This window comes from Scyliorhinus canicula, chromosome 12 (assembly GCF_902713615.1).
Source record: "Scyliorhinus canicula chromosome 12, sScyCan1.1, whole genome shotgun sequence".
Taxonomy (NCBI): Eukaryota; Metazoa; Chordata; class Chondrichthyes; order Carcharhiniformes; family Scyliorhinidae; genus Scyliorhinus; species Scyliorhinus canicula.
The window spans coordinates 134,790,133-134,811,981 of NC_052157.1; the positions used below are offsets into that span (position 1 = coordinate 134,790,133).

The 21,849-nt window shown below is 48.5% G+C and overlaps 1 protein-coding gene across 7 annotated transcripts in view; it reads left to right on the top strand.

Moving 5' to 3' along the window:
* Nucleotides 1-21,849, top strand: part of pitpnm3 (PITPNM family member 3) — an 856,450-nt gene that overhangs the window by 799,638 nt on the left and 34,963 nt on the right. For all 7 annotated transcript variants that reach the window (XM_038814215.1, XM_038814218.1, XM_038814216.1 and 4 more), the window contains 2 exons: nucleotides 3,176-3,292; nucleotides 7,897-8,013. In XM_038814215.1, coding sequence (XP_038670143.1) covers nucleotides 3,176-3,292; nucleotides 7,897-8,013 — 234 coding nt within the window. The remainder of the gene's footprint in view (nucleotides 1-3,175; nucleotides 3,293-7,896; nucleotides 8,014-21,849) is intronic.

Below are 21,849 nucleotides of genomic sequence, written 5' to 3' on the forward strand. Positions count from 1 at the left end.
TCGTGCAGGTGGCAGTGTTCCCATGCATCTGCTGCGCTTGCCCTTCTAAGGGGCAGAGGTCACGGGTTTGGAAGGTCGACGACCTTTTGTCGTGGCTTGTTTTGCCACGTGCCCAATTTGAATATCTGCTGAAGTCAGTGGAGGGCAGAGTTGAGCGGGTTTCAAGTTAAAGTAGTCTCCAGTCATCATGGCTCCACGCAAAAGCATGAATGAAACAAAAATATTTTCTTGCTGAAGTTCCACAAACGTTAGAGCCATGGTGTGTGTGGTGAATCACAGTCCGTGTAATTCACATTGTTATTATATATGATGTACTGTGTCTATGTAAGCTCGGTATACGAGCAGTTGCGCGGCTCTGCCCATAGGGGGAGATGAGGAGTTTGTACTGGGCTCCGCCCATGGCTCCTCCCACTAACCGGAAGTATAAAGCTTGGCAGTCGTGAGCCTGCCTGCCAGTTTATCTCGTCGCAGGCAGGCTCTGTTGTAAGACTATTAAAACCACTGTTCACTTCCAACCACGTGTCGTGTGAATTGCTGGTCACATCAGTGTGCTATACCAAACAATTGTCACTGAGTCAGATATAATCATCTGGAAACACGTCTGTAATTGGATGACAGATTTTCCATAGAATGTTGAGGTGTACACTCAAAATTAACCTTGAATTAGCACCTTCTCTGCAGCCTTCTGTAAGTAAACATTTATGGATGGAGCTCTGTCAGTTCCAATTGGGATTTTATAATATTACAGGAAAATGAAGACTGTCACGCTGGCAGAATATATCAAAGCCCTTGAATTCAGAAGAATGCTTTATTATTTATGTTGTATCAGCTTGTTATAAAAGTGTTAATCTTGTCATATTAAATGCTGACAATGTGAAAAGATGTTCCAGAATTCTAATTACGAGGGATGATTTTTCACATCCACAGTTGATAAAGGGAGAGCCTTCCTGTGGCAATAGCTTTCATTCATTAGCCCCGGTACATTTTAAAATAAAGATGCTGGTTTTGAATGAAAAATGAGCACGGCATTTCATTTTCATTTCAAAAGCTATTCTTTGCAGTTTTTTGCCTCTATTTTTGTGTCTTGCTGCAATCTTTAATTTGTTTATCCTGTTGGCTTGTCGAATTGAAGTGGTTTGCAAAGGGAATTTAGTGGCACTTCCGCTATCTCGTTGGTCAGAAATATATGATAGACAGAGCTCTTCAGTTAATGGTCTAATTTTCCTGATCCCGTGTGGCAGCCATTCCTGACTCAACTCCGTGCCGGAGTCTGCCCAATCGCAGACTGACCAATGATGTGTAGCCACTGCTCCCGGTCCACCCACAATGCATCCGGCCGACTTCCCTGGTTTAGTTGCGCTTGCACACAATCCAGGAAATGACCTTAGGCTTCCACATTCAACCACATTCAACTCATCCCATTCTACCACTGAACTTCACTCTTGGTCTAGATGGAGGGTGATTTTACCACCCCCATTTCAAGGTGGGATGGGGTGTGGGAATGATAAAGGGGGTGTAAAATCGAACAGGAGTCCCAAAATGGCTTTTATACCAGCAGGAGTTCCCCGCTCGATTGTGTTTACCAACAATGTAACGGGGAACCCAACTTTAAAATTTGGGATCCTTGTTTACATCTAATTTACAATCCAGAACACGTCTTTATGCCGGATTGTCCCCCCTCATGTTGGACTTTCCATAAGACCATAAGACCTAGAAGCAGGATTAGACCACTCGACCCATCAAGTGTGCTCCGCCATTCAAACATGGCAGTTATGTGTCTCATTCCCATTCTCCTGGCTTCTCAACATAACCCCTGATCCCCTTATTAATCAAGAATCTATCTATCTCTGTCTTAGGCACTCAGTGATTTGGCCTCCACAGCCTTCTGCGGCAATGAGTTCCACAGATTCACCACCCTCTGGCTGAAGAAATTCCTCCTCATCTCAGTTTTAAAGGATCGTCCCTTCAGTCTGAGACTGTGCCCTCGGGTTCTAGTTTCTCCTACTAGTGAAAATATTCTCTCCACTTTCACTCTATCTAGCCCTCTCAGCATTCTGTAAGTTTCATGAGATACGTCCTCATCCTTCTAAACTCGATCAAGTACAGACCGAGAGTCCTCAACTGCTCCTCATATGACAAGTCCTTCATTCTGGGGATCATTCTTGTGAACCTCCTCTGGACCCTCATCCTTCCCTAGATATGGGCACCAAAACTGCTCACAATATTCCATATGGGGTCTTACCAGAGCCTTATACAACCTCAACAGCTCATCCCTGCTCTTGTATTCGAGCCCTCTTGACATTAATGCTAACATTGCACTTGCCTTCCTAATTGCCAACTGAACCTGCACGTTAACCTTAAGAGAATCCAGTCAAGTCAGTGTGAAGGTGCGTTCACGTGAATCATGACAGGTCCCCCACAACATACACCTGCTGAACTGAACCCACTGGGGTGCACAGGTGAGCACAGCCCCCAGCGGGGGCAGAGGGTCATGGCAGGACAGTGTCATGGCACTGCCCCCGGCAATTAATATATCTTGGGCAATGACTATTACTAACCAAGGGAAAGTTAGTTCAGTGGAGGCAATGTGACAGTTTAGGTATTTGTTTTAAAATTGCCTGTCAGGGGCGAGCAGGAAGAGCAATACTGAAACAGGACACCTGCTTGTGTGAGCCTGTATGAAAGTCTGCTGCATAATGATCAGGAGCTCTATGCTCAGTGGTCTAGTACCATACAAAAGGTTACTGGATTAGAGTATTGAACCGGAATTAGCTATTTGATTTATGAAAGATAGGCAGTTCATAATACATTTTAAAGTGTTCACGATTTATTTTGTGACACGAAAGTGGTCTGTCCTCACAGTCTCCGTGATCCCATTAATGCTACGCTCATTTCCAGTTGCTCATTTTATTATAATTTAATGGGTATGACTGCAAAACAGGAGGTGAGTTAATCTGAGCAGTTTTAAGGCTTCTTTCAGTAAAAGGTGCATTGTCCTTTCAAGGTCTATCGGGCTATCATTTATAGCAGCAGCAAAAGCATATTGAAGTAGCTACCTTTATGGCTTCTCAGTAAGGGAGCTATAAGTAATGTGTGCAATGTTCGAGATTGTGCTGTATGGCAGTGTGTTTTGGCGAGGCTGGTGAATTTATAACTGAAGCTTTTCCAATTACAGGTAATGAGGTATGAAAGTGTGAATATAAAGGAGAACGACAGCAAGGATTCATCCACATGCAATGAATCAAGCCCTCGGGAGAAATGGCTTCGCAGACGAACACACGTGAAGCTCAGGGTTTGTGCAGATTGCGTTTGCATGTATGAGGAAGCAGATGAGAAAATTGCAACCTTTTAGCAGGAAAGATAACCATGACTTGTACCCCTTTGTTTTAGAAAATGTAGGATTTTATATGGTCGGTGCAGTTTATTTCTGAACAAACGGCAACACTGCCACTTTATGGCCAAAAAGCAGAATCAAAGGGATTATTTCAGTTTGAAAATAAAGGCCCTCCACTGTGCACATTCACAAAAGTGCTCTTTGAACGATAGCATCTACCCTGGAAATGAGAACAACACTTCTCTCGCCATCACCCAAATGTCAGCAGAAATAATTTTTCCGATAGGCTTGTAGAAGAAGACTGCTTACAATGCAAGGCGAGCGTGGCCCTTATCTACTTGTGCCCTCAGTACTAATTACGCCAAATTGGATGTTCTGCACCTGAGTAAAATCCATTTATAAAATTTGTTATCAGTGCCCTTCTGTAAATTTGTTTTTAAATAAGTTATTTGTCAAATGTGAAAAAGACATTTGGAATGTGCAGATCATTCTGATGTGGCTGTCTTTCGGAAAATCACCATTTTGCTTGGATGCCCGAGTAGTAAAATAAATTTGAATTGGATACCGTGTTTGATGCTTCCTGCAAGCCATCATCAGAATATTGTTGTTTAAAGCAGTCTCTTCAATTATGAAAATAAAAGCAAAATACAGCAGATGCTGGAAATCTGAAATAAAAACAGAAAATGCTGGGAAAACGCAGCAGGCCTGGCAGCATTTGTGGAAGTCAGTTCTGTAGGAGAGCCACTTGTGCTTGAAATGTTTACCCAGTTTCTCTTCCCAGATGCCATTCATAGATTTCATAGAATTTACAGTGCAGAAGGAGGCCATTCGGCCCAACGAGTCTGCACCGACTCTTGGAAAGAGCATCCTACCCAAGGTCCACGCCTCCACCCTATCCCCATAACCCAGTAACCCCACCCAACACGAAGGGCAGTTTTGGACACTAAGGGCAATTTAGCATGGCCAATCCACCTAACCTGCACACCTTTGGACTGTGGGAGGAAACCGGAGCACCCGGAGGAAACCCACGCACACACGGGGAGAATGTGCAGACTCCGCACAGACGATGACCCAAACCGGGAATCGAACCTGGGGACCCTGGAGCTGTGAAGCAATTGTACTAATCACAATGCTACCGTGCTGCCCTTATGGATGATTATCTACCTTCACGCTATTTTTCTCCCCTGTTCCTACATCCCTGGATGTCAATGGTGTCATTAGTCCAGAAATTTATTGATTTCTCTCTTGAACATGTTCAATGATTGAGCTTCCCCAGCCCTCTGAGATAGAAAGTTTCAAACACTTACCACCGTCTGACCTTAGAAACGTGTCCTCTTCACGGTTTTAAATGACCAGTCCCTTATTCTGAGGTTGTGCCCCCTGGCTCTCCACTCACCAGCCAGAAGAAACATCCCATCCATATCTACCCTGTTTTGCCCGATAAGAATTTAGTACGTCTCAATGAGATCACCCCCAGAGAATACAGGCCCAAATTCCTCAGCCTCTCCTCATTAGGAAATCCTGTCATCCCGGGGATTAGTCTGGTGAACCTCCATTGCATTTTCACTATGGCAAGTGCATCCTTCCTTCGATAAGGAGATCCAAACTATCCTTCAGGTGCGGCCTCACCAAGGGTCTATTCAATTGCAGCAAGACATCATTCAAATCCCCTTGCGATGAAGGCCAACATATCATTTGCCTTCCTTGCGCACGATGCCCCTGCTTGCTTGCTATTCATGACTCATGAACACCACACTTCTCAACCTTGTGCTTTTTTTTTACAAAAGTGGATAACTCCGCACTTATTCACAATCTATTCCATCAACCTTGCCCATTTACTTGACCTGTCTAAATCCCCTTGAAGCCTCCTTGTACCCACATTGCAATCCACATTCCCGCCTAGTTTTTGTGTCATCAGCAAATTTGTAAACTTGGTCCCCACATCTAAATCATTTATATAGATTGCGAACTGCTATGGTCCAAGCACTGATCCTGTGGTACCCCACTAGTAATAACCTGTTTTCATGAGAATGATCCATTTACTCCAACTCTATGTTTCCTGTCTGTTAACCAATTCTCAATCCATGCTAGAATATTATTCCTATTCCTATCTGCTCTAATGTTTTAAATAACCTCCTGTTTTGGATTTTATTGAAAGCCTTCTGAAACTCCAAATACACCACATTCACGGCTTCTCCTTTGTCTATGCTACAAGTAATGTCCTCAAAAAACTCCCAACAGACCTGTTAAAATTAATTCTCCTTTCATAAATGCACGTCGACTCACCCCATCATATCATTATTTTCCATATGTCTAATTATTGTACTCTTATCACTAGAATCTAATGCTTCTGACTGCTACTGACTTCAAACTAACAGGTCTGTACTTCTCGGTGTCCTCGCTCCCATCCTTCTTAAATAGTGGGGGGGAACATTTGTTACTTTCCAGTCTGCAGAAACCTTTCCAGAATCTAGAGAACTCTGAAAGATAATCACCACTGCATCAACTATCTCTGTAGCCTCTTCGGCACTCTGGGATGTTAGCTCATCTGGTCCAGGGGATTCAGGAAGCTTCAATTCAACTAATTTTTCGAGTGAACCGGAAGGGAACAAAATGCTCTGAATTGAAAGGGCTGAGAAACAGTTAGGAAATACGGACAAAACAACAATTCACTGCTCTCTTAGTACTGATAAAAGGTCGCTTCCAGTAAAGTAAACTTGTTTGAATCTTTAGTTTATGTTGCCTCTGAGTGTAGGAGATACATCACAATGTACCTTCCTAACTCTCGCTATCCTGTTTGTTAATGTGCCTCCATTTATCACTGCCTATTTACTAATGTAATAGTGTACTGGGATATTCATGCATTGCGCAAGCTTTGCAGAACTTGAAGTACCATTGCCCATGTAACTAGTAAGACAGAGGTAAGGACAATCAAATTGAATTAGTTATGTTTATAATCCATCTATTTAGCTCTGTTTACATTTCCCCTCTGCAGACTATGTCATAAACAATGTCTTACCCATTCAATCTCCTAGTTGAGGAGGAGTGAGCCCTCAGCATAATACAGTTCGATATTTTTCACTAACTTTTGAAGTAATTGAGTAAATCTTCTGGACATCAGTCCCACAATGTTCAAATCATGGGGTGGATTCTCCGGTACTCCAGGCCCATGTTTCTTGGTGGTGCGCTGTGAGCTGGCAGTAGGATTCTCTCTTCCCATCGATGGGATTTCCCATTGAAGCCACCCCATGCTGCCGGGAAACCCATGGGTGGGGATGTGCTGCCGGCAAGAAAAGTGAGTCGCAACGGCCGGAGATTTCCAGTCCATATTCTGCAGTGATCCATCCTTATGCTCAAGAGAACCATTGAGTTGCACAGAATATTTGGTCAATATTGTCAGCCTTTTTTTAATGACAAGAGGGTGGGTATTAAGAAATGTTCTTCCTAATGCCGTTGGTTATTTATAGATTTTCTTTAAGCATAGTGTCATCATGATTCTGGTTTCTGCTGTTCTCTCTTGGGTTTAACTCTGATTGACAGGTACCCAAGAACAGAATTCTCAGCTTGAATCAGACACTTATCTCTGCTCAGCAGATGGAGCTAGGAAGATAATTAGACTTCTATTTGTAATTTAGAGAAAATATGTTGACAATTGAGGGATTTTGATGTTCTGTTCTGTCTGAGATCACTGAGATACAGTTCAAACACAAGATCGAATGGCTATTAGGAAAGGAGTAATGATATTTCCTTCTATTATTTATCAAAACTGATCTGGAAGGTCCAAGGAGTAATCTCTATTGGCAGAGTTAGCAAATTCAACTGGTAAAGGCGCTGCTATTGACTTCACTGTATCTGGGTTTGTAAGACAGAGTAAGGAAAAATAAGTGTCAGTATTCCTGCTTCTGATCGTTAAGCTGGAATCCCCAGTGAATGTGAATGCATGCGGAGACCCAGTGAAGACAAAGCTGAGTTCAACAGTAAAAGCTGCCCTTGGTTCAATGCCAGATCATGGACTCTGATTGACTTCTAAATACCCTTATCTGAATTCTAAAATCTGGTAGGACTCGAAAACTGGGTCCCACCCTGAAAACGGCAATCCTCATTAGGCATTGTCCCTCACATCCAGGTTGTAGTGCGCTGACCCCTGCCTCTTTGGATCCAGCTTAATTTATTGCATGACAGGATTAATGGTGTGGAGGCCGGCCTAGTCAGCTCCTCAAGCCTTCCCTGGGACAGAGAAACCAGCCTAGCTCTTAAGTTTTAATTAATTATTATCCTACTCCATAGATCTGGAACACATCTAGTCCCGAGTGTCCCAAAGCAGGATCCGGTACCTGTAGCAGCATCCTGAACAATTTACCAAATGCTAAGGCCTTTGCAGACAGAATCTTTTATGGCGTGGGATAGGAGGGAAAGTTGGAGGAGGAAAATTGCAAGGGAAAGGAAAAGAAAAAAAATCAAAGAGTGGGTTGTGATTGATTATTAAATAATGAGAAAAGTAGGGTGCAGTTCTTGATATGAACAACAATTGATAATGTGATCAATTCTGTTCTCTTTTTAAGAACGTAACAGCCAATCACCGAGCCAATGATGTCATCATAGCAGAAGGTGGTCCTCAGACACTGGTGGGAAGGTTTATGTACGGTCCCTTGGACATGGTCACCCTCACTGGAGAAAAGGTATACAAAGAGTTGTATAGAGTTGAAAATTATGTCCTCAATTTCTGCCAAGATAGCAATCCTGGCCATTTGATATTTCTCTTCAGAAATTTTTAAAAGTACATGTGAAAAATAAATGAAAACTGAGGGACTGAAACTAAAACAACGCTAAACGTAATCATGAAAATGATTGCACTGGTAAATGTCATGTAATCTTACTTGTAAATAAGTCCCACTTTAATTTTAGCCAGAACAGGAGTAGAGGATGGGTCTCATAGATAGGTTGAGCCCAGAGAGGGGATAAGGAGAGATAGGAGAGAAATTAGAGAATTAATCAAATTCAGGGCTAAGGCAGGGGAAATCTTAGAGGTAGCTTAGCAAGATGGGTGTTATAACCTGCCTGCTTACCACTGGCTGGGGACTAATGACAATCACACAATCCTTTGGGGGTATAGAGCTTCTCAATGAGCGTGCGGAGAAATCATTAGCAGAGTGACTGAACAGGTAGACGAGGGTAGAGCAGTTGATGTGGTGTATATGGATTTCAATAAAGCGTTTGATAAGGTTCCCCACGGTCGGCTATTGCAGAAAATACGGAGGCTGGGGATTGAGGGTGATTTAGAGATGTGGATCAGAAATTGGCTAGTTGAAAGAAGACAGAGAGTGGTAGTTGATGGGAAATGTTCAGAATGGAGTTCAGTTATGAGTGGCGTACCACAAGGATCTGTTCTGGGGCCGTTGCTGTTTGTCATTTTTATAAATGACCTAGAGGAGGGCGCAGAAGGATGGGTGAGTAAATTTGCAGACGACACTAAAGTCGGTGGAGTTGTAGACAGTGCGGAAGGATGTTGCAGGTTACAGAGGGACATATATAAGCTGCAGACCTGGGCTGAGAGGTGGCAAATGGAGTTTAATGTGGAGAAGTGTGAGGTGATTCACTTTGGAAAGAATAACAGGAATGCGGAATATTTGGCTAATGGTAAAATTCTTGGTAGTGTGGATGAGCAGAGGGATCTCGGTGTCCATGTACATAGATCCCTGAAAGTTGCCACCCAGGTTGATAGGGTTGTGAAGAAGGCCTATGGTGTGTTGGCCTTTATTGGTAGAGGGATTGAGTTCCGGAGCCATGAGGTCATGTTGCAGTTGTACAAAACTCTAGTACGGCCGCATTTGGAGTATTGCGTACAGTTCTGGTCACCTCATTATAGGAAGGACGTGGAAGCTTTGGAACGGGTGCAGAGGAGATTTACCAGGATGTTGCCTGGTATGGAGGAAAATCTTATGAGGAAAGGGCTGATGGACTTGAGGTTGTTTTCGTTAGAGAGAAGAAGGTTAAGAGGTGACTAATAGAGGCATACAAAATGATCAGAGGGTTAGATAGGGTGGACAGCGAGAGCCTTCTCCCGCGGATGGAGGTGGCTAGCACGAGGGGACATAGCCTTAAATTGAGGGGTAATAGATATAGGACAGAGGTCAGAGGTGGGTTTTTTACGCAAAGAGTGGTGAGGCCGTGGAATGCCCTACCTGCAACAGTAGTGAACTCGCCAACATTGAGGACATTTAAAAATTTATTGGATAAGCATATGGATGATAAGGGCATAGTGTAGGTTAGATGGCTTTTAGTTTTTTTTCCATGTCGGTGCAACATCGAGGGCCGAAGGGCCTGTACTGCGCTGTATCGTTCTATGTTCTATGAGTCCCTGCATAAATAAAGCTGGTCAGTATAGAACCAGTGGAGAGGAGTGAGCAGCAGAGTACTACTGCTGTTTTTTTTATTGTAATTGTAATTAAACGTTATTTCTTTCTATTCTACAAACTCGTGCTGGATTCTTTGTGGCCCTCACAAAACTGGCGACAAGGGTTAAAGCTGTCTATGCTGCTGAAGCCACCTCCCTGGATTTTTGTTGGATACAGGTTGGAAGTTGTTTTTCTGTTACACCATGCCTCTTTATGGACGTTTGGATGTCTTTGATGCTGCGCTGGAAAGTTGGAACCAGTACGCACAACGGATGCGTTACTATTTCCGGGCATACAACATCACTGAAACAAGCGCCCAAGTGGTCATTTTGCTCACCACCTGTGTGCCCGCATACGTTTGGGGTGATTAGGAGCCTTACGTACCCAGCTGCACGGACACCAAGATGTTTTGTTGAAGGATGTCGGAGCAGGAACATTTGGAAAATTTGGAGGCTGTCCTTAGATGCTTTTCAGAGGCTGGAGTCCGTTTACGTCATACAAAGTGCATCTTTCAGGTGAAGGAAGTAGTCTACCTGGGTTATCGGGTGCACCGCGAAGGTTTGCACCCCAATTCAGAGAAGGTGCGCACAATTCAACAGGCCCCCGCCCCGACTGATACTTCACTTCTTTATTCTTTTCTCGGCCTCGTAAACTATTATGCGAAGTTCCTCCCCAATCTGGCATCTACGCTGGCCCCATTGCACCTTCTGCTAAAGAAGAATCACACCTGGGTTTGGGGTCAGCCGCAAGAAACCGCTTTTCGGTAAAACAGCAGTTGTCATCATCTGGGTTACTTACCCGCTCTGATCCTGGAAAGCCTTTGCTCATCACGTGTGATGCATCCCCGTATGGTATTGGGGCCGTCCTGTCCCATAAGGTGGAGAACGGTGCTGAGTGGCCAATATTCTTTTGCCTCCCACACATTGACTGTAGCAGAAAAGAAGTACGCGCAGATCGAGAAGGGGGGGCCTGGCAGTGGTATTTGCAGTGAAGCGCTTCCATCAGTATGTGTTTGGCCGTCACTTCACTATCGTGACTGATCATAAGCCTCTGCTGGGACTTTTCAGAGAGGATAAGCCAGTACCGCCCATTGCTTCCACACGGATCCAGTGCTCGCTGCCTACGAGTATTCTCTGGAGCATAAACCAGGGACCCAGATAGTGAATGCCGATGCACTGAGCCAATTGGCTTTGTCGACCGGCCCATGTCGACTCCACAACCGGTGAGGTTGTTGCAACCCTAAATTTTATGGACTCCTTGCTTGTCACGGCATCACAGATCTGTGAATGGACCCAGGTGGATTCAGTCCTGTCAAAGGTTCGGCACATAGTCCTGTATGGTGGGCAGCATAGACAGCTCCCAGGCGAGTTGCGGGCATTTTCCTCTAAGCTGTCAGAATGTAGCGTGGAAGACGGTATCCTCTTGTGGGGGATGTGTGTGATTGTCCCGGAAAAAGGACAGGAGCTGAAACTGAAGGACTTGCACAATAGGCATCCGGGTGTGACCAAAATGAAAATGTTGGCCCGGAGTTATGTCTGGTGGCCAGGCCTCGACACCAACAGTGAGAAGGTGGGCCAAAACTGCTCCATTTGCCAGGAGCATCAGAAGCTTCCGCCAGGTGTGCTCCTACATCACTGGGAATGGCCAGGGCGGCCTTGGGCGCGCTTGCATGCGGATTTCGATTGCCCTTTTCAAGGATCCATGTTCGTTCTATTAATCGTGCCCAGTCTAAATGGTTAGAGGTGCATAAGATGGTAGGCACAACGTCCTGCGCAACAATCGAGAAGATGCGTTTGTCTTCCAGTACGCATGGCCTCCCCGAGGTGCTGGTCACGGACAACAGCACTCCGTTCACAAGTGAGGAGTTTGCGAGGTTCATGAAGATGAACAGCATACGCCATATCCGCACTGCCCCTTACCACCCGGCTTCCAATGGGCTGGCGGAGCGCGCACTGCAGACATTCAAACGAGGCCTGAAGAAGCAGTCTTCCGGGTCTATGAACACGAGACTGGCTTGTTTTTTGTTTTCATACAGGACCACTCCACATGCGGTGACTGGTGTAGCTCCCGCGGAACTCCTAATGGGCCGGAAACTTTGCACCCGCCTTAGCATGGTTTTCCCGGACATTGGCGCAAAAGTACGCCGCACTCAAGAACGGCCGGGACAGGGCTTTTCTCAGCTTCGGCCGATTCGGCAGTTTGCGCCCGGTGACCCAGTGTTCGTTCGAAATTTTGCTGGTAGTGCCCAGTGGGTCCCTGGCATTACCTTCCGCCAAATGAGACCCATCTCTTACCAGGTGCAAGCCCGGGTTTGTCTCCAGCACAAGCAGGCAGACCACGTTCGGTCCAGGAGACCGTTTCTTCTAAAGGTTCCCTGCCCCTGGAGCTTACGCCTACAGCCGCAGAGACCAGACACAGTGGAGAGTATTCCTCATGATCTTCCTCTGGCGCCGCAATCAAAGCCTTCGCAGGTCATTGCAGAACCACGTGGAGATAGAGATGCCAAGCTGACGGAGGCAGTGGACTCGACTCCGAGATGGAGACACAGGACGCGTCAGAGGGGGAGTCCTAGGTCCCACGGACCGTACAACTGTGACACTGTTCAGCACAGAAGCGCCATTCTCCGTCTTGTTACACGCCGTCCGATCCAGCGCCTCGTGCAAATAGTCTGCGGCAAAACGAGTCCGACGTCCTCCTTCGCCGGGGTCTTTGGTGGATTCCTTAGACTTTGGGGAGAGGGATATTATAACCTGCCTGCTTACCACTGGCTGGGGACTAATGACAATCCCACAATCCTTAGGGAGGATGAGCTTCCCCAATGAGGGGGGCGGAGAAATTATTAGCAGAGTTCCTGCATAAATAGAGCTGGCCAGTATGGAACCAGTAGAGAGGAGTGAGCAGCAAGAGAGTACTGCTGATTGATATATATATATATATATATATATATATATATGAATATATGTATGTTATTGTATATATGATGTTATATATGATCTGACAATCAATGGCTAAACCAATTATCTGCAGTATTCTTCAAGTCTATGTCCCTTGGGCTTAAGGGAGCAGAGGTGAGGCCCCTACCTGGGAGAATGAGTAGGTTAAGAGCGAGTAATCATTTAATACGGTTTAAGGATTTTAAATGGAAGGGGAAATTCAAGGAGGATGAGAGGACGGTGAACTCGGAGAGTGAGCACAATGAATTGAGATGGATTTTGAAATTACCGAGGATGAGTAATCATTAAGTGCAGAGGCAGAAAAACAGAAGATATTTTGGTAATAAAATTTTTATTGTGCATGAACATAAGGGGCGGGATTCTCCCGTACCCGGCAGGGCAGGGGTCCCGGCGGGACGGAGTGGCATGAACCACTCCGGCGTTGGCCCGCCCAAATGTGCGGAATCCTCTGCACCTTCAGGGGCTCGGCTGGCGCCGGAGTGGTTTGCGCCCCGCCGGCTGTCATGGAAGACCTTTGGCGCCACGCCAGCCGGGGCCGAAGGGACTCCACCGGCCGGCGCGAGTCCGCGCATGTGCGGGAGTGTCAGCAGCTGCTGACGACAACCCTGCGCATGCGCGGGGGGGGGGTCACCTACGCGTCGGCCATCGCGGAGGCTGACAAGGCTGACGTGTAGGAAAAGAGTGCCCCCACAGCACAGGCCCGCCCATGGATCAGTGGGCCCCGATCGCGGGCCAGGCCACCGTGGGGGCACCCCCGGGGCCAGATCGCCCCGCGCTCCCCCCAGGACCCCAGAGCCCGCCCGCGCCGCCAGGTCCCGCCGGTAAGGGACCTAGTCTAATCTACGCCGACGGGACTGGCAAAGAACCAGCGGGACTTTGGCCAGTCGCGGGTCAGAGAATTGCCGGGGGAGGCTGCTGCGAGCGGCCACCGACTGGCGCAGCCCAATTCCTCCCCCCGCCGAATCTCCGGTGCCGGAGAATTCAGCAGCCAGCGGGGGCGGGATTCATGCCGTCCCCCGGCGATTCTCCGACCCGACGGGGGGGTTGGAGAATCCTGCCCAAGGTGTAATCACTGAAATGGCCTTGCAGGAAATGTCGGGGATCGTCTCTCAATCAGGCACTATAGCTTCAGCAGGAAACTTTCGGTAAGAGTTTCTACTGATCATCTATCAAAGTTACGGTGGTCAATTGGGAAATTCCCTAAGGAAATTCCCACAATTGTGTCAACTGGTTTGGCATCAGTTTACACTAAGAGTTCAAAGAGTTTCAAATTGAGTGTCATCCTTTTGCAGAAAGATATGCAAATTCATTCCATTTGGAACAATTGACATTTAAACATTTCTGTCCCTTTGGTAACACCATGCTTAATGGACACTATGATAATATATTACCCTAATATATTGGAAATTGTTCTGCTGTCAAAGTGGGATGTTGCTGGCATCTGGGAGTAGAGGAACCATCACAAGAGAATGTAGGAACAAGAGTAGGCCTTTCAGCCCTTTCAACCTCTTCTACCATTCACTATTCTTAGCTAATCTGTACCCCCATTCCATTTATTCACCCTTTCTTCATATCCTTTGATAGTCTTACCTCATAAAAATCCATGGTTCTCATTCTTGAAAGTTTCACTGGACCCAGTTCCTCAGCGTTTTGAAGAAAAGTGTTCCAGATTTCTACAACTCATTGTGTGAGTGGTTTCCTGATTTCACTCCCAAATGTTAAAGTTATGCTCGCTAGATCTCACTTTCCTCCACCAGAGGAAATGGTTTCTCTGCATCTACCCTTTTGAATCCGTTTATCATTGTAAATCCCTCAATTAGATCATGCCTCGATCTTCGAAACTCAAGTGAATACAAGCCACTATAATGCAATTTGTCCTCCTGATTTCACCGTTAACCCAGTAATCATTCTCCAGGATTTTTACTGTACCCCTTCCAATACCAATGTATCCTTCCTGAGATACCCAGAACTGAATATCACACTCCAGATTGCAACTGAACAAGACTGAAGTATTACTTGTTCACTTTGGAATTCCAGCTCCCTGATATAAATGACAGCAATCCAATAGCCTTTCGATTTCTTTTGTATCCGTGCACTAGTTAAGGAATAATTCCAAAACCTAGAGATCCTGGAAGCTGACTAAAATAACTGTAGTTTCCTGGTCCATTTTAACACCTTGAATGAAATCATCCATTCCTGGAGATGTGCCTGTCTTAAGTGCCGTTAAAAGCTCCATTATCAGCTTTTACGATTAACTCCACTTCGTTCCTCCCTATGACTTAATTTTTAGTTCCCTTCTATTGCTGGCATTTTGTCCTCTCTTTGAACCAAAAAAGCAGACATTCATTTACCAAATCTGCCCTTCTTTATTTTCCATTATGGTCTTGCCCCCTCTTCAATAGCCCATTTCCCCCTTTACCATTTTCTCTTAATGCATGTCTAAACACTTCTGTTGGCATCAATATCCCTTGAAAACATTTTTCCATTATCCCTTTTCGCACCCCTTATTACTTATCCTGCATTCATCGTTGCTTTTTTTGAACACTCTCACTTCTGCTAGATTCACACTTTCCTTCATTTGCGTGATCCTTTTCTTTTTAGCTTGATACAGTCACCTCATTTGTCGGCCACGGTAGTTTCAGCTGCAGAAATTGAGCTTTTACTCTTTCAGGATATATACTGGGTTTTGTGACTTTATTTTTGCAAAAAATATATTTTAATTTGGAAATTATCTGAAAGAACATTACAAACCATTTCAAAATGCCCATCACAGAAAGCGCAATGATATTCAGTTTTCTACATAGATCGTGTGCACCCTGCGGTGCTCCAATACAGGCAAGAAAAATTACACCGTTCCAAAATGGTTAATATAATTGTGCAAAGGTATTTAAGTTCTCTACCTAGATCCAGCCGCATGTTTCACAGCAATTGTTCCCTGGCAGCAGGATTCTCTCTTCCTGCTGCTTGTTAATGGGATTTCCCATTGAAGCTAACCCATGTCACCGGGAAACCCATGGGCAGGGGTGCACTGCCAGTGGGAAAAGAGAATCCCAACAGCCGGAGTATTCCGGCCCCTGTTGCGCTCTGAGGTGCTTCAACACAATTGTGATACACATATTATTCACTGTACAGTGTGAGTCATACAGGCCAAGGGGGTTCTTCATCATTCCCTGCCCCTCATTGCACTATGGCTGAGAGGTCTGAGACAGCGACCTTTCCCCATTGCGCCTCTGTGGCAGCTGCCCCAAGCTTTAGTGTGCCCCTCAGCATGTTTTGGAGTATATTGAATCCATCATTGAATCCATCCCACCCTCTGCTGGGTAACTCATTATCAGACCAGTGTGCTGTGGTCCATTCATTAAGCATCTTGGGGTATGCCTTACTTCAATTTCAAATCTTAGCTTGGGACTCTCTGTTCTCCATCTCAAACTTAATATCAAGTTCAGTCATGATCAGAAGTTTAACAAATTTACCGTGCTTACCAGATAGTCCTGCTTAATTGCCTGTTGATGTTTGCCTGCTTCAACTGGCAGGAAAAGTCAAAAATGCCATTTATATCAGAAATATTGATAAAAGAAGCAAGTACTGAAGTGGACTAGAGGCTGGTTGACCTGAAGAGTAAGGGAATTTTGCCAAAGTCAGTGGACTTGTGACGGCTTGCCACGTTTTATGCACCGCCCACCCACCGCGAAGGGCCATAAAATTCCTCCCTTAAATATGGGCCGTTTTAGGGACATTATCACCTGAATCAATACTATTACGTTTACAGCTACTGAACTAGTGTAAATACAGAAACTGCTGGAAAGAATTGGCTTTTATTGGGGGAGCGAAACGTTTCAGGTCCAATGACCTTTCTTCAGAACTGGAAAAGTTAGAATTGTCTGCCGATTTAAGAGTCAGGGGTAGGGGGGCGGTGGAAGGGGTGGAGAATAACAGGGACTGTTATAGGGTGGAAGGCAGCAGTGATTAAATGACAAAGGCACAAGGCAAAAATGGAAGATAACAGAGCAGGGAAGAGAACGATTCGAGGGGAGGAAAATAAGAAAAGCAGAATGGCTACTGTGGGAGCAGTGGTGATGATCTGAAGTTATCAAATTTATTGAAAAATCTAGAAGACTATAAAGTGCCCGACCACAAAACGAGGTGCTGTTCTTCGATCTTCCATTGGAATTTCATGAGAGCAATGTAGGACAGACAAATGGGATTGAGAGTTACAATGGCAGCTTTGTAGGATCTGCAATATTTGTATTTGTTTTGCAACATCAGTGGGAGGTTTAGAGCAGGCGTTTTGCTTGTGTGTGTTTTTGTAAGATCAGTAGATTGATTCTCGAGAGTATTTTTGCAAGGTATCTGACAAGACTACTGGAAAAAAGGGGAGAGAGAAGGAAGAGAAATTTGATTGAAATGGAGGCTTGTAATCGTGAAGCGAGAGAGGATTTAGGGGCTAGTGCAATGTCCGGAGGGTCAGGTCACTGGATCTGAAGATACAAAGCATAGTGGAGGCCTCCATAATGTCCAAATGGGGTGTTTATGATCTCGACTATGCCTCCACTGGAGGGCTTGGATGCATTAAGGGAAAACTGGATAAATAGAGGGAGAACCAACTAATGGGTCAAATGGAACAACTATGGGTTGGCTGGGCCAAATGAATCACATAGAAGAAGCATAGAATCCCTTACAGTCCAGAAGGAGGTCACTCGGCCCATCGATGCTGCACCGACCCTCCAAAAGAGCACCAGACCTAAGCCCATTCCCCCGCCCTGACCCCGTAACCCCCGTAATCTCACTAACCTGCACATCTTTGGGCACACTGAGGGCAATTAGTATGGCCAATCCGTTAACTGCACATGGTCTGTTTTTATACAGGTCCTTCTAAGATGGTATGGTCACTCTTTGCACGATGCTTGCTTAGACCTTGGGCGCGATTCTCCGCTCCCGCGGAAAATCGCGAAGGCCGTCGTGAAATCGGCCGACTTTCACGACGGCCCGATGTGGCCCTGCTCACGAGTTATTCACGCCCCGGAAATGGGCTAGGAGCGGGGCTGCGGGAATCAAGTGCAAAATGACGCCACAAGCCTGCGAATGACGGCAGAACGACACCGCTCCACGTCGTAAAAAGGCGCGAGCGGCCAGAATAACGCAAGAAGAGGAGAGGATGAGTGAGCCACGGAGGGCCGCCCCGAGGTTCGGAGAGCCAGACCCCGAGACCCACCTAGATGAGGTTCAGCAGAGGAGGAGCATCATCTGCCCTAGAAGAGGGCATCGCCACCCTGCTTGTGCGACGGGCCTGGCGTGGCCTGGCGTGAGGTGGGCACTGCAGTGAGTGCTGTGGGGCAGACCCCTCAGTCTGGGGAGCAGTGCCGTAAAAAGCTGCACGACCTCATCAGGGTCTTAATCACTCACAGCCCCCCTGGCACGAGGGGGAGGTGGACAGAGTGAGTGGAGGGCGGTTAACCAAGTAGTCACAGACCCACATGAGCGCTGCAACCCCCTGGAGAGATGCAATGGTTTAGTTCCAACTTTACCCCCCAACCTTTGTCAACATATGAACGCCCTGATGATACCTGCCGAATTGATGATCTATCTATGCCCCCCCCCCAAACAGGACAAGACTGCTCACAATAACCGGGCGCGCAACAGGACCGGAGGGCGTTCGCCCATTTTCCACCCCCTGACCACGTTTGAGCAGAGGGCACTGGACTTGCTGGGGGATCTGCCACCCGGGAGGTCGCGCAATGCGAGGTTGGAGGTGCTGAACCAAGTGAGACAACCCTGCATGACAACCCACCCCCCCCTCCCCATCCTCTGTCCCTTCACACTCTGCCCACTGGACCGTCCTACGCCCGGCTGAGCATTTCTAAATAACCCCGTTTCATTCTCTTCCCCAGGATGTGCTGCCGAACGACCAGCACCATCTGCGTCCAGGAAAAGACGAGCATCTGCCATCACCACCACCGCACCCAGGGCCGCACGCCAGAGGGTGCCAGGAGGACAGTCAGGAGTGCCATCCTCCCAAACCGAATCTGTGGAGCCGGACTGTCGGAGGGCAGGCTAGGCCCAACATTCGGCTGGCTCCCAGACGTTTCCCGGATTCCTGGATTTACTTGACCTACCCGCACAGCCGATGCATTTCGAAACCCAGGGACACAATGACGGGATGAGGGCCGTCTTCCAGCAGCTGCAGACGCAGTTGGAGGAGTCAAACCACGTCCAGGTGCAGGGAGTGGTGCCGCTCATGGCAGCCACCCAGGCCGACACCGCACGTGTGGCATCCGCGGTCGTGGCAATGGGTGAAACGGTTTCGGCCATGGATCAGGTTATGCAAGGCCTTGGGCTTAATGTGCATGCGTCATCCTTGGCCCTGGACGGGGTTTCCCTCTCACAGGCAGCAATGCACCAGAGCCAACATGACATTGCCGGCGCGCTACGGGCCCTGGCCGGGTCTCACCAGGCCATGGCCCAGTCCCAGCAGGCCATGGCACAGTCCCAGCAAGCCATGGCACAGTCCCAGCAGGCCATGGCACAGTCCCAGCATGCCATGGCACAGTCTCAGCAGGTCATGGCCCAGTCCCAGCATGCCATGGCACAGTCTCAGCAGGTCATGGCCCAGTCCCAGCACGCCATGGCACAGTCCCAGCAGTCAGTCATGGAGAGCATCAACCGCCAGACACACGTGCTGGATGGCGTCGCGCACTCACAGGTTGAGGTCACACAGTCCCTGGCGGGAATGTCTCACTCCCTGGACTCCGTCACTACGAACCTTCGGACCCTGGTGGAGAACGTTGCAGGCCTCCAGGACTGGCAACGCCAGGTGTCGGTGGGGCGACGGGGCACCTCCCTGATCGCACCCCCGTCCCACAGTGAGGCCCGGGGGCCACCGGGCTCCCCGAGGGAGGAGGAGGTACCGGGGCCCGTCCCATTAACTCCATCATGGGACATCCCGGAATGCTCGGCCTCCCCCCATCCCATCCCTGGTGCCTCGGGTGGGCAGCGGGCAGCGCAGGGTGGCACCACGTCATCCGAAACGCCCGCAGAGCAACCTGGCCCATCAAGGCCGGGTCGCCCAGGAAACGAGTGCCGACGGGGAGACATGTCGCAGGGGGTGATTCTCAGCAGTCCTCCTCCACTCCTGCTGTATCATCTGGGGATTCACTTAGACGTAGTGATAGGGCCCGTAAGGCAACGAAGAGGGGCACATAGTAAATTGGCATGGGTGAAGGGCACAGATTGGTTGTAGGGGCTAGGGCATCTGTACATAATGTTAACCATTAAACTCACTGTTGCTCCTAACTTGTAAGACTGTGTGATTTCTCCGTTGCCACAGGGATCGTGATGGTGACCGAGTGTCGCTGGGGTTGACGAGCGGTGAAACTTCGTTGCCGGGTGTGCAGTCCCTTCCCCCCACCCCCTCCCACAGCTACCCCATGCGGGCACGTGATGGACTGTCGCTGACAAACTCAGCGACCACCGAGATGGATGGTTCAGCTATTGCCATGAGTCAGACTTTGTCTAACGATTCTGAGCTCACAGCTCATCGCAGAGCGGGCTGTCATCATTCAACATGGCACTGATCACACCCGCTGACACAGCCATCAATGTCATGCCATACCGTTGTACCTCAGTGGTAAGGGTGAACTCGAGGTGGTGCAGTGCACGCAGAGCGGGGGTGCGGGGGGGGGGGGGTGGTAGCAGTTGTGTGTTGACCCTCTGCGTGACTGGCGTTGGTGTTCAGCAGTGCCGTCGCATGTGACGTGTGAATCTGGCTGCCACCAAGGCGTCGCGTGCCCGCTATCCTCGCCGGGTCCGTCGTGCAGCCTCCTGGACATCACCAGCAGCCGGCTCGTTTCTGCGTGCGCCCGACACTCCACCAACCTTCTCCCCCTCTTTCTCCTCTGTGCTGGCACCACTGCCACTGGCTTCTCCCTCCGCCTCCTCCACCTGGGCATCTCCCCTCTGCACCACGACAATGCGAACGACCCTGTCGGGCTGGTACTGCAGGGCCCCTCCGGAGCGGTCCAGGCACCTGAATCTCAACTTCAGGAGACCAAGGCAGTGCTCCACCACACCCCTGGTTGCTGCATGGGCCTCATTGTATCGGGTTTCCGCGTTGGTCTGAGGCCTAAGTATAGGCGTCATCAGCCAAGACCTCAGTGGATAACCCCTGTCGTCCAGCAACCAGCCCCTCAGCCGGGGGGGCCGTCCCTCAAACATTGCAGGGATGTACGACTGCGCCAGAATGTACGCATCATGCACACTCCCTGGGAACCTTGCGCACACGTGCATGATCTTCATGTGGGGGTCGCATACCACCTGGATATTCATAGAGTATGTCCCCCTCCTGTTTGTGAAGACTTCCCTGTTCCCTGCAGGCGGGCGCATGGGGACGTGAACACAATCGATTACCCCCTGCATCATCGGTATCCCGGCCACACTGGCAAATCCACGAGCTCATGAATATTGACTTGCTCGGTCCTCGGAAAAGGTGATGTAGCGGTCCGCGATGGCATAGAGGGCGTCGGTCACATCCCGGATGCACCTGTGCACCGATGCCTGGGAGATCCCGGAGAGGTCCCCGCTCGGAGACTAGAAGGAGCCGGTTGCATAGAAGTTAAGTGCCACTGTCACCTTGACGGCAACCGGGATCGCGTGTCCTCCTCCCGTTCCACGTGGGGCGAGGTGCGACACGAGGTGACAGATATGTGTCACCGTCTGCCTACTCAGCCGGAGTCTCCTCCTGCAGGTGATGTCTGGCATTGTCTGGAAAGCGATCTGGGCACGGTACACCCTAGGCCTCGATTGTCGTCTCTGGCGCCCTGCCTGCACCCTCACTCTCTCCTTCTCCTCCTCCTCCTCCCCCCCCCCCCCCCCATGCTGCTCGACGACGGGCAACTCCTCGGCCATTCCCTCTGCTGCTGCAGCTGGCCCTGCATCCACTGCGGGCTGTGGCTGTGGGCGGTGCTCGATCTTCAACTGCAGTGCAGCGGCCCCAACCACTGCGTTGAACATAGCCGTTCTGTTCGCATACATTTTGCTAACCTACAGAAGGGTGGTGGGGGGCAGAGAAACGACATGTTAGACGGAGGTCATTCGACACCTCGGCAGCCGCATGCCACGGGATACCTGTGTGTCCCGGTGGCCTGGTCGCGCTGCTGACACGCGGCCAGCC